Below are 13,769 nucleotides of genomic sequence, written 5' to 3'. Positions count from 1 at the left end.
CTGTGCAAACTGACAGAACGCCTTCTCGTGTGGGCTCATCACTCGTTGCGCTCGCTGAGAGCCGCGCACATGCCGGGCCACCTGAATGTCGGCCCAGACAGACTGTCCAGGGACATCATTCACCCGGGAGAATGGTCCCTGCACCCCAGACAGTCCAGTTGCTCTGGCGCCTATTCGGCAGAGTGGATGTCGACCTCTTTGCGTCGAAAGACAATGCTCATTGCCCGATATTCTTTCGAGGAGCGAGGATGCGCTGGCCCAGACCCGGCCCAGCCTCCCGCTGTATGCTTTCCCTCCGATCTCCCTGTTACCACAGGTCATCACGAGAATCAGGGAAACGCACCACCCAGTGCTTCTCATAGCCCCGCGTTGGGAGAACCAAATCCGGTACCCAGAGCTAGTGAGGCTGTCGCACTTACCCCCATGGTCGATCCCGGTGAGAAAGGATCTCCTATCTCAAGCCGGTGGATCGATCTGGCATCCCCATCCAGAGCGCTGGTCTCTGCATGCGTGAATAATCAACGGATACCCGTCTAAATGGTCTGTGTTCGCTAAATGGTGCGTTACTAAGAGCATGGATCCACGCACATGTGAGGTTCCGCGGGTGCTCTCCTTCCTTCAAGAGCTGTTGGATAAGGGCAGGTCCCCTTCCACGCTCAAAGTGTATGTGGCGGCTATTGCAGTGTTTGCTGAGATTACGCGCAGCCGTGCAATAGGAAGGAATGAGCTTATCATCCGTTTCCTCAGAGGAGCCAGACGGATGAATCCCCTGCGGCCCCCCTCGGTTCCTATTTGGGATCTGTCCTTGGTCCTGGAGGCCCTGAAGGCTTTTCTTTTTGAACCGCTTGAATCCGTGGATCTGAAATACCTTTCGCTCAAAAACGTTTTTCTGACAGCTCTGTCTTCAGTAAAACGCGTGGGGGATCTGCATGCGCTGTCCGTTAGCCCTGCATGTCTCGAGTTTGGACCTAATGACTCTAAAGTCATTCTCAGACCGAGACACGGTTACATCTGCTCGCACAGGTAATTTAGCCGATTTAATTTGATTTGCATGTGAAATATAAATCCTGTCTGCAGTGTGGCCTTTCTGGAGTTATTTATGTTATTTCTTAGTTTTATTGATCCAAAATGTTTTTATACATTTTCTTCTATATCGTTGTGTGATTTTCTGTACATCGCGGCTTTGAAATGTTAAAACCCCGCCCCCATACACATAATTCGACTATTAGTCAACTATAGGCAAGACTTGACGATTCTGATTCGACTATGAAAATCCATAGTCGGGGACACCCCTAGTTTTTATAATATGTTTTAATGATCTTTTGATTAAGTATATCCACTGTACTGTATATAGTAATTCAGTTTAAATGGTTATATTGTCTAACCAATGGTTCACTCAACTATTCAGTTATACAGCATTTAGTAGGACACATCTGCACAGACAACAGAGACTGTAATACATTGTGATGTATGTTTTACGGGAAAAAGTATTGAGTTATCTGAGAAAAATACTGCTTGAGTATAAGAAGAAAGACTTACAAGGGTGATGCAACACATGTTTATTGGTGTTTTGTTTTAGTGAGTCACATGTAAGGTGACACAAGATATTGTGGCATTTCAAATAACGTTTCACCCTGCTGTCAGCTGGTAGGGCCCACTAGCCCGATGTTGTGAGCTGCTGCTGTCGGAGGCTACATGGGCCCTCTCGGTCGGTCCGTTTTTGAATCACTCCACTCCCTAAACATCGGTCAGCAAGGCTCCCCGTCCGACGGCATGAGCTGCTCCCATCAACAAGCGGCGTGAGTCCTCCTGACCGGGCGTCCCAATTTTGCGGCTCTTGTTTGGTAGCTGGATAGGGTCCACCTGTCCGACGCTGTGAGCTACGGGTCAAACAAACAGACTTCTTCTCGAAACGCCAGCCCGCCAAATTTTTAGTCTGGCAGCTGTCCTTTGCTCATTTGCTTTTTGGGGGAGTACCTTGGGTTAAGGCCAAATTCCAATCTCGGATCCCTCCCCCTGGACAGCAAGCCAAATATGCATAACCTTTACTCTGTTTAATTATATGTAAGTGTGAACTTGTGAAATGATGTTTTATTAACAAAGTTTGGGAGGAGCGCGTTCAGTTAATCAACCCAATTAACAAGATAAGAGGTATATATACAGCAGACCGAAACCGTGCACATCTGCATAAACCTCTGTTTGACAGCATCCCTCCACCACCCCATCTCCCCACTTCACTGGGGCGGCAGTGTCTCAGTGGTTCATGTAGGTTGTCTACAAACTGGAAGGTTGGTGGTTCAATCCCCTTTTCCACCTGACCAAGTGTCGAGGTGCCCATGAGCAAGACACCTAACCTCAGCTGCTTCTGATGAGCTGAATGGTGCCTTGCATGGCTGACACCGCCGTCGGTGTATGAATGGGTGAATGTGTGGCAATATGTAAAGCGCTTTGGTGGCCATGGATCTGCTGAAATATAAATGCAGTCCATCTCCTCACTTCTAGTTCTAACTATTCCTATCACAACTCTTTGGGGAGGTCTCTGGGTTCGGGCCAAATACCGATCTCAGAGCCCTCCCCCGAACAGCTCGCTAAATACGCATAACTTTTACTCTATTTAATTATGTGTAAGTGTGAACTTGTGAATTATATAACATTGTTCTAGGGATGTTTGGACATTTGAATGCAAAATTCAATTTGTGCCTTTGAAGATATATAGGTATCACCATCACACTTGTTGCATTAAGCCATCCAGTTGTTATTGGTGACGTATTTGTTGCTTAAGTGTGCGTGAACCGGAAGTTGCCACAACATTACTTCAGTATTGTGACGTATTTCCAAGTGAAGAGGATAATTGAAGAGGAAATCTCAGCAGTGGCCAGTTGCAGGAGAGCAGTTCAGGATGTTTGCCCAAGTGATCCACCGACGCATCAGAGAAGGAAAACCATTCCAGAAGGGAAGCTATCTTCACATTTTCAGTTAAGATTTAAGTAAAGTAAAAAAGTAAAGACAACTTGCATTGATGAAGTTTTACCACAAGACTAGCAATTTGCATTACAAACGGTAAAATTGGATTTTAATGGTTTTAACTTCTAATGGTTATTGGTAACATGTTTATGGCTGAACAGCTCAGACACATCAAGCCTGGATTAAGAACTAGTGGCAACAAGAAACCGTGGTTTATGTTTTCGTTGTCTGCATCTGGGTTAATTTGCTCTCGAACACAGTGCAAGACTACAGCCAACAAGCAAGCACATCTACACCTGTATTACCTGTCCACACCAGCAGGGGGTAGTAGTCTGTGTTCATCACTCAAAAGAAACTGGAACTTGTACTGCAGATATGCTAACCATAAGCAAGCAGAACTTGATTGATGTTGATCACTTAATCTTCTCTTTCTTTCATTCCAGACGGCATGTTGTTGATGGAAATATTGCATTGGACTGCTCAGAAGAACCCTTCTGTGTGTGCCCTCCTGACTTCATTGTTTGCTTAATCACTCTTTCTTCTCATTGGTTTGATGAGCTGAACAGTTTGGGTAAGGGCAACATGCTTGCTTAAGCTCATTTGGGTAATTGCATTTACCTTTTATTATAGGTTAAAACAAAAGACACTAGATACACAAAGTGGGTTTTGCATCAACAAACCATTTATTTTGTGTACTTTCAATATTCAAATATTCATCAGATGCAACAATATGAGATATTAATTCTTCTCAAACTGGCTGATAGGATCTTCTTGCTGTGATTCAGTATCCCTGGGAAGTAACAGATAAGATATGTTAGTACACAAGACACTCATTATCAGGTTTAATTTTACTAACAAGGTCCACACACTATATCAATATTTGTATAGGCTGTACTGTGATGAGTGACAATGTGTAAAGCCCTGTGAGTGTTTAAAAGCACTGTCACCCACTTCAACAGTCTAGCAGTCGGGAAAGCTGAAGTTTACAATCAAGTTGTGATTGACTTATAGTTCCTATATTGTTTCCATACTGTGTGGAGTTGATGTTTAATTATCAGTAAATTAGTTGTTTTCTATGTAGCTTGACTATTTCAACAATAGACTAGAAATAGTTTATTAAAAATGAACATGTTATTGTAGTAGATGTAGTACAATTTCAAATACTCCGCACTCTCTTCTCTATGCAACAACAACTCATTTGAATATCATGCTATTACACTTACAACTCCCATTAAGATCCATATTGTAGTCATTTATCGTCCCCCTGGTCAGCTGGGAAACTTTGTAGATGAGCTGGATGTGCTGCTGTCCACTTTCCCTGAGGACAGCACCCCACTTCTAGTCTTTGGTGACTTCAACATCCATCTCGAAAAGCCGCATGCAACAGACTTCACCTCTCTCCTAGCCTCTTTCGATCTCAAACGACTCATCACCACAGGTACTCACAAATCAGGCAACCAACTGGACCTGGTTTACACACGCAATTGCATCACAGACAACATCCTGGTGAGACCTCTCCATGTTTCAGATCATTTCCTCATTACTTTCAGTCTACATCTCTCTACCCCTTCACCACCAACACCCCCACCAGTCACTTTCAGGCGAAACCTGCGCTCACTTTCTCCCTCCCATCTTTCCTCTGCCGTGTCATCTTCTCTTCCCCCACCCTCACAATTCTCATCTCTGGATGTGAACACAGCAACGGACACCTTATGCTCCACTCTAACCTCTTCTCTAGACATTATCTGCCCTCTCTCCTCCAGGCCAGCACGTGCTACTCCCCCTAACCCCTGGTTGTCTGAGGTTCTTCGGGAACACCGGACTGAACTTAGGGCAGCGGAGAGGAAATGGCACAAATCAAAAGACGCATCTGACCTGAGTATGTATCAATCTCTCCTCTCTTCCTTTTCTGCGGATGTTCATGCTGCAAAATCTTCATACTTCCACAACAAGATCAACAGCTCCTCCAACACACGTTCACTCTTCAAGACATTCAACTCTCTCCTCTGCCCACCTCCACCACCACCCTCCTCCTCCTTAACTGCTGACGATTTTGCGAACTTCTTCACCAACAAAACAACATCTATCAGCAGTCAGTTTTCAGCTCCACACACACAGGAACCCAGACTGACCGCTTCCACAGCCAATATCCCACCGTTCTCCTTCTCCTCGCTAACCGAGGAAGAAGTATCTACACTTCTCCTCTCCAGTCATCCTACCACCTGCCCTCTAGACCCCATCCCCTCACACCTTCTACAAGCCATCTCTCCGACACTTCTACCATCACTCACACACATAATCAACTCATCCCTCCATACTGGCACCTTCCCTACAGCATTCAAGCAGGCTCGGGTCACTCCACTGCTTAAAAAACCAACACTAAACACATCATCTGTAGAGAATTACAGACCTATCTCCCTCCTACCATTCATTGCGAAGACACTTGAAAGAGCTGTTTTCAACCAAATAACATCCTTTTTGTCTCTAAACAACCAGCTGGATGTCAACCAATCTGGCTTCAAGAAAGGGCATTCAACAGAAACTGCATTACTGTCAGTCACAGAAGCCCTACGGATCGCTAAAGCTGCTTCCAAGTCCTCAGTCCTCATTCTCCTGGATCTGTCTGCTGCCTTCGACACTGTGAATCATCAGATCCTTATGTCCAGCCTCTCATCACTGGGCATCACAGGAACTTCACTCCACTGGTTTGAGTCCTATCTCACAGGTAGGTCCTTCAAGGTCGCATGGAGAGGTGAGGTATCCAGAGCACATCAACTGACCACAGGGGTTCCCCAGGGTTCAGTTCTTGGTCCCCTCCTCTTCTCCATCTACACTACATCACTGGGACACATCATACAGGCACACGGCTTCTCCTACCACTGCTATGCTGATGACACACAGCTCTTCCTCTCGTTTCAACCAGATGATCCCACAGTAGCTGCACGGGTCTCAAGCTGTCTGGCGGACATCTCCACATGGATGAAGGAACATCACCTGCAGCTCAACCTGGCAAAGACTGAGCTTCTCATCCTCCCTGCCAATCCGTCTATACAACACGACTTCACCATCCAGCTAGAGTCATCATCAATCACCCCATCAAGGTCGGTCAGAAATCTCGGAGTAACGCTTGATGACCAGCTGTCCTTCACAGATCACATTTCAAAGACAGCTCGATCATGCAGGTTTGCACTGCACAACATCAGGAAGATCAGGCCTTTCCTAACTGAGCATGCAACACAACTTCTGGTCCAGGCCCTGGTCATTTCTAGGCTTGACTACTGTAATGCTCTTTTGGCCGGACTTCCAGCATGTGCAACAAAACCTCTACAGATGATCCAAAATGCTGCAGCTCGTCTTGTCTTCAACGAGCCCAAGAGGGCCCACGTCACTCCTCTGTTCATCTCTCTGCACTGGCTACCTCTCGCTGCTCGCATCAAGTTCAAGGCATTGACGCTTGCTTACAGATCTATCACAGGCTCAGCTCCCTACTACTTTCACTCACTCCTACGAGTCTACATCCCTACCAGACGCCTACGATCGATCAACGAGCGACGTCTCGTGGTTCCATCACAGAGAGCCACAAAATCACTTTCCAGAACATTCTCATTCACAGCTCCATGCTGGTGGAACGCTCTCCCCGGCCTCATCCGGAATGCAGAATCACTGGCAACATTCAAAAAACAGCTGAAAACCCATCTCTTCCGTGAGCACTTAACCTCATAAAAAAAAAATAAAAAAAAAAATAAAAAAAAAAAACCTTAGAAACATCACTTATCAGACTTATGCTACTCTGAATAATGCCTGAACTTTGTATTCTGAGCACTTCTTGCGTTGTTGTTGTTTTTGCCTCTTCATGATGACTCGCTTTATTTAGTCCTAATTTGTAAGTCGCTTTGGATAAAAGCGTCTGCTAAATGACTAAATGTAAATGTAAATGTAAATGTAGTAGATTGTCCTAGTTTGAGACCAGTGAGGTAAAAGGCAGTTTACAACTGAACATATTCTGGTCGCATTAAATTTCCTTTCCATTCTTATAGCTTTACCTTTGGTTGTGGCTTTTTAACCTAAATGGAAAAAAAATATATGAAATTCAAAACTATTGGGTGTTGGGATAAAACTGACTGCCACCCTGGTTATAGCTAGGGTTAGGGTTAGGGTCGTATACCTGGTTCAGTGCCACATTGACCACAGTAGAGCCTCTGTTACAGGTGACTTTGCAGGCAAATCCTGAGATACGGATGGAGATGATGAACTGAGTAATGGAGAACACCAGCATTATTCCACTGATCCCCAGAGCATAGATCTAAAATATATTCAACAAGATCAAATAAAAGTAGATTACAAAAAATATCCCATCAGTTATATTGAGTGAGGCTCTAAAAGTTCATATTATACTACATATAAACAGTCATATTATGGCTTTTGAACAGTTGAAACACAGTGCACAAGTCACATGGATTACTTTCTAATTTTTATGATACTTCTATTATGCCTTTTGTGTCATTTGAAGAACAATTTCTAGTCGTTAGTCATTATAACTGTATGGAAAAGACTGAAAAGCATAATATTTATTAGTAAAAAAAAAAAAAATTAGTAAATGATGACACAGTTGTCATTTTTGTGTGAACTATTCAAGTAAACAGCAATTAAACAGCTGATCACATTACTATAGTATTGCACATTGTGCATTTGGTACCTTCAAATAGTTTTTAGAAGAACGATTATAGTACCACCCTCCACTGGAAATGATTCCAATCTCTATGGACATCAGAACGATGGCTATCACTGCAGTTATGGCACTGAACACATTCATTATAAGAGAGGCTCTGACCTGCAGAGGAAAAGAGCTGACATGTGAAAGGTGACAGTAATAGTAATTACACTTATAAAATGTCCTGAACTGCAGGTTTAAATATGTAAATTGATAATGAGTCAGACCTCCTTTTAGTCCACATTCTTTTAATGGTAAAAATGTGTCATTGTTCTATAAGAAAGTTGAGATTAATGTGCAATCTTCTGACTACTGTTTTTGGGGGAGTTTATGGTATTTTTAAAACTTATTTGCCTCAATTTGTAATCATTTATATACATATATACATTTTGAGAGAATAGGAAAATCTTATGTAAAAATCACTTTATAGGGGATCCACACACACACACACACACACACACACACACACACACACACACACACACACACACACACACACACACACACACACACACCCACCATATTCATTTCCTATGTGGCGTCTACAGAGCCCCAAACATCCTGAGTGTAACTCTTTTTTTTTCTTTTTTTGTCACACTAACATAGTCAGATACCATTTCATTTTTTTCTGTGTGGATATAGTGAGTGTGAGAAAATTCATCAAGTTTCATGCCATTTAGATGAAGGGATAATATTTGTTTTTTAAATATTATAGCAAACGTCATGTGTAGTTTCCCCCGGCCCCAGCAGCACATACGGGTTAAACAGATGCTGCTAACAGATGATGATATCTATATGTTTGACAGCTTGTAATGATTTAATAATAATAGTGTATGAATACATTAGAAACAATGTGGCAAAAGGAAAGTTTTCACACACAGATTTCAGCACATTATGTACGTACCACACACAGATGAAGTTTATTCTGCGCAGCAACAGACAGAGATCCAGCACTGATGAACTGAGAGAGAAACACACATTTCACAGTTCATTCTGGAAATTAAAAAGAGTAAAACCATTAAATGAAACTTACAATAAGGGATCCCCAGTAGGTGATGCCACTGATGACAGACAGATGTGGGTATTCGAAGACACTGGTGGTGTGTAAGATACCCAATAAAAACACCACCACTCCAATCATTATTTGGACAGTCTAGACAGGGCAGATATGAGTCAAGTAGTGACATAGCATTCATATTTGAACACACACACACACACACACACACACACACACACACACACACACACACACACACACACACAGAAGCTATATTAATGTGTTTTGCACTTTACAGTCTTAAGGCAATCAGACAGGAACACATCTGTTAACTTGAGGTCATATAATAACAGCTCTTTATTTTCTGTTCATTCACAGAAGAAAATTAGACACTAAAAATATTCTCAAAATCATCCATAATTGTAATTCATCATTAAATGCATTACCCCCAGTGCCTTTGGTTGTGCTTTGAAAAAGCCAGTAAGAGCCGTACTGGGCTGTGCTCCTCTGGTCTCCTGTCCATCATCACCAGTCACAATATTCTGTGTCACCTGTGGATTTACTTGGATGACAACTGCAGGCACGTGCAGAGGGGGGGGCGTTGGGTGCTCGAGCACCTGCCCCTTTGCCCCTTGGTGCCCAAAGTGCCCTTTTATCAAGGCAAAATTTCCTCTCCTTTTTTTGTAATTAAAGGCCCTTTTGTGGATGCCTGCCCAACCTAACTATTAGTAAAATGAATTAATAATAATTTAGCCATAAATGAAATGACCCACATGATGACCTTTCACCTGACGAACTCATCCGGGATGATACCTTACGCTGCACGCACATTTTTTAATTTCGCGCGGCTACGCGCACTACCAGAAGATATCTTCAAATCTGCGGCTGCTGGTAAGTGGCGTTTCATTCTCAGCGAAGTGATTTTGATGTTTGTTTAGTTATTATTATTATTTTACAAGGACGACGTGAAGAGAGCATGCAGATATGTTGTTTATATTGCAGTGTGTAGGCTGTAGAAGTAACTGTTTTCCTGAATGCCATCAAGATTGAAACCGAGACTGATTTCATAACAGGTCAATAAACAAATAGTTAAAATTAAGTCACTTACATTTTAGACGCAATGACTGTTTTTGTTCTGTTTCTGCAGCGAAAATAGTTCCAAACAAAGATCACCGCAGAACCATAGCGCATCTCACAATGTAAATTATTTAATTTGATAGGTAACAGCCTAGTGTCTTATTATTGTAATTGAATATGTTGATCAAATTTAAGAATTTGAAATGAAAGATGAAAGATGCATACATTTAATACAATTAGGGTGCCCTTTATAAAAGGTACAAAAAATTCGAGTTTTCAAACAGTGATGTAATGAAACATTGACAATTTAAGTTTGAAGGGAGAAAAGCCTCTGTTTAGGCTATTAAGGAAATGTAATTTTGCCAAAAGAAGAACTTTTATTTTATATAAATGTTAATTTTAAATCAGCCTACTTCAATGTGATATGTTACCATATTATCATGCTTAACACTGAGAATTTCAATAATTGTAATGTGATGATCAGATGAAGATATCTAAATCAAAGAATATGGGCTGTTTGCGGGTGGATTAATTATTTTTAACAGTGGATTCGGGTGACTCAAAGTGCACCAGATTAATGAATTTATCTTTAAAATGTACAAAATTTTCTTACGGGGGGGCATGCCCCCGGACCCCCCTAGAGGTAGCGAGCTCAACCCAAAAAAATACTGTGGGAAACACATTAGGCTATATGATGATCTACAAAAAAACAAACAAATTAATTATCTTATTATTAAAATACATTATTAGGATTTTACCACCTCCGTCTTATTTTAAGCCAGGAAAAACACAGCCCCATTTAAAGCCTTGTTCCATGTGCCCCCCTTTTATACTTTGAGCACCTGCCCCTCCAGAGGTCTCTGCACGGCCCTGGACAACTGTAGCTTTATCAGAGGAGATGATCCTGCTGGTTTCCATTTTAGGAAGAGTTTTCACCTGTAATTAAGCGTTCACATTCTGCAGTTCACAACTCACTCAAGGCTGTTTTATTTTCTGTGTTTCATGTACAGTATTTATGATTACAGCATTATCTGATGCCCTTGTCCAGAGCGACTGATAAAACCGTGATACTTGCTTTACTAAGGCTGACATGAGCTTATAGACGTCTTCCTCTCCTCCGAAAGATCTCAGGACTCAAATTTACTCTGTTCACTATATTCATGATTGTATATTTTGTAGCCTAATGTCCAAACAAATCAAAACTATTAAATATAATTTTATGTGCCAAAGTATAACAATAAATGAACAACTGTTTACACTAAGACTCACTAGTAATAAAATAAAATATAGATATCAATTGATGCATAAAATATTTTACCTGAAATGAGTTGTTGATGAGGATGTCTGATCACTCTGTCTGTGTGTGTGTATGTGTGTGTGTGTGTGTGTGTGTGTGTGTGACTGAAGAACTGTTAAGGAGGAGCTTGCTTCATATGAGCTTGCTTTATACTTGTAAAGATTATGTTGATGCCCTTCCTGATAAAATGTACATATAGATAAAATCTACAAGGCAGCATAAACTATAGCCGTTGATTGAGGACAAAAATCTCTGTGATTAAAAGCACCAACAGACGTGTCTCTGTTCAAAACACACAATAATCCTGTAGTTGGGCCCTGATTTATCAATAAATGATGGGAAAAGGCCTTAAAATAACTAAATTAAATCCTGATGCAGAAGTACAAATATTCTTGCCTGTAACACAAAAGATATATATATAAAAAAAAAAAATTCATTCCTCTCAAACTTTGGCTGGTAGGATCTCCTCACTGTGATTCAGACGGGCCTATGTGAACTGTTTATCTATATTGACCGTTGAATTGTTCTTTATTGTTTGTTCATTTGTTTATTGCCAGTTTTTTTTTTTTTTTTGAGATTTATTTATTTTATTGTGTGAAATAATTGAAATGTAAGTGTTATTTTTATTTTATTTGTGAGTTGAACTGTAAAAAAAGGCAACTAAACCAGTGTAGAATTCAATTAAGAAACTTAAAACTGAAAATTAGTTCAAATAAGGAACTATAACTCTAAAAGATGAATATGTAAAAAGAAAATATTTGTAATACGAGTTAAAATACTCGTACTGGTTTATCTCTCTCGATCTGAAAGACGCATACTTTCAAATCCAGATAATACCCCGTCACAGGCCATTCTTGAGATTCGCCTTCGTCGGTCAGGTATATCAATACACCGTCCTGCCGTTCGGCCTGTCTTTAGCACCCCGTACATTCACGAAGTGCATGGTCACGGCTCTCGCTCCCCTGAGAGCTCAGGGAATGCGGATTTTGAACTATCTGGACGATTGGCTAATTATAGCACAGTCAGAGGCAGAGCTTATCGCCCACAGAACAGTGCTTCTCAGCCACCTGGAAAGCCTGGGGCTCACGGTCAACTGGACCAAGAGCGCTTTAGTGCCCAGTCAGTCAACCTCTTTCCTGGGTTTGGATCTGGACTCTGTGACAATGACGGCCCGCCTGTCGATACAGCGCACGCGCTGTATTCAACGCCTGGCCGCGTCTTTCCAGCCGGGCAGCACCGCACCTCTCAATACATTTCAGAGGATGCTGGGTTGTATGGCTTCAGCTGCAGCAGTGCTTCAGCTGGGTCTATTGCGTATGCGCCCGCTACAACGCTGGTTGAACGCCCGAGTGCCTCACGGAGCATGGGCTTCCGGCCGCATTCGGATCAGAGTGACTCAGAGCTGCGTTTCAGCACTGAAGCCCTGGTTAGCGGCCGACTGGTACCAGCGGGGAGTGACAATGGGTCGTATATATGGACCAGCTGTGCCGCTCTATTTTCATATGAAGTGAAGTGCTTTGTACATGTGTTGGCCCGTTTCCCTACCGGCCACCTGTTCGGCATGCTGTTTTCCCTGGTCTCCCTGGGACTCATGCACTGGATGCTCGGCGCACACGGCGTTGACAATGGGTTCCCGTAGCGTAAGCAACTTACGCAATACGAGAGAACCTCTCGTAAGAGAACGTACTCGGTTACCTAATGTAACCTCGGTTCTCTCTAGAAGAGGGAACGAGTATTGCGTAACCGGCCGTGTCGCGCCACGAGCTTTTGCGCTTCAGACTGTGAAAACCAGAATTTCAGCCTACGAGCCCTGCTTATATACACACTGGCCACACCCACCTTGACGGTTAGAAGGGTGTGACGTCATACAGGGCTCACTGGTAGGCTTAAGCAGTTGCCGCCGGGCAGCCAACGAGCACGCTCTTACATCCTGCCATGGTCTGCCTGCTGCTGCACTGCGTTGACAATGAATACAAAATTAAGGATAATTTTTTGGCTTCAGATCTCGAAGAAAGACAATTTTCCCGTAGCGTAAGCAACTTACGCAATACTCGTTCCCTCTTCTAGAGAGAACCGAGGTTACATTAGGTAACCGAGTACGTTTTCCCTACATAATGTATTATAAAAATGAGTTTCAAAAACACACTTATTGTGTTCAAGCAAGTCTTTTTCATGCTACATTGGTAGTTTGTTTAATAATTTACAGAGTTTGTAGGACACTTGTAAAGTGTGTGTATTTCATGTTATGTCCATAACGCTGCTAAAATGTATTCATAGGATGTAAAATATTATATGAAATGTGAGGATTTTGCAAGAATCAGAGGACAGAGGTTACATTAAAAGTTATGTATATTAATTCACTGATACTAATTTTATCTATGTTTAAGGCATTGTATCTACCAATATAAGTCTAACTGTCACATGCATAATGTTGAAACTGTTGTATAATAAAAGGGAAGAACAAATAAACAATAATATAAACTATATATTTTCTGAAAGCGTAGACTCTCAGGATGTGATCTAACATGGCATGAAACATGTCCCACCCACCTCATTAGTATACTGGCCAAGCATAACACATTGGGTATTGGTAAATCGGGTATATGGCTGATACCTAAAAAAAGTAGTAGTATGTGCATGTCTGTCTCTGTGTGTGTGTATGTGTGTGTGTGTTTGTGTATGTGTGTGTCTGTGTGTGTGTGTGTGTCTGTGCATGTATGTAT

General features: G+C 42.1%; 2 protein-coding genes across 2 annotated transcripts; one reads left to right on the top strand and one right to left on the bottom strand.

Annotated features, from left to right (window-relative positions):
* Positions 1–3,625: 3,625 nt before the first annotated feature.
* On the bottom strand, positions 3,626–11,126 carry LOC311281387 (membrane-spanning 4-domains subfamily A member 12-like). Its single transcript, XM_084394232.1, has 8 exons — positions 11,068–11,126; positions 10,629–10,685; positions 9,119–9,246; positions 8,709–8,828; positions 8,580–8,636; positions 7,661–7,795; positions 7,130–7,267; positions 3,626–3,754 (listed from the first exon to the last, which is right to left on the bottom strand). Exons 4-8 carry the CDS (start codon positions 8,814–8,816, stop codon positions 3,746–3,748), a joined length of 447 nt encoding a protein of 148 aa, XP_084250358.1. The 5' UTR covers positions 8,817–8,828; positions 9,119–9,246; positions 10,629–10,685; positions 11,068–11,126; the 3' UTR covers positions 3,626–3,745.
* LOC311281386 (uncharacterized protein) lies at positions 4,134–6,734 on the top strand. Its single transcript, XM_084394231.1, has 2 exons — positions 4,134–5,689; positions 5,888–6,734. The coding sequence occupies exons 1-2, from the start codon at positions 4,846–4,848 to the stop codon at positions 6,685–6,687; spliced, it is 1,644 nt and encodes a 547-aa protein (XP_084250357.1). The 5' UTR covers positions 4,134–4,845; the 3' UTR covers positions 6,688–6,734.
* Positions 11,127–13,769: the final 2,643 nt, after the last annotated feature.

The sequence above is a fragment of the Rutilus rutilus genome, assembly GCF_951802725.1.
Source record: "Rutilus rutilus genome assembly, chromosome: 21".
Classification (NCBI taxonomy): domain Eukaryota; kingdom Metazoa; phylum Chordata; class Actinopteri; order Cypriniformes; family Leuciscidae; genus Rutilus; species Rutilus rutilus.
This window is presented reverse-complemented; position numbering and strand designations above follow the sequence as displayed.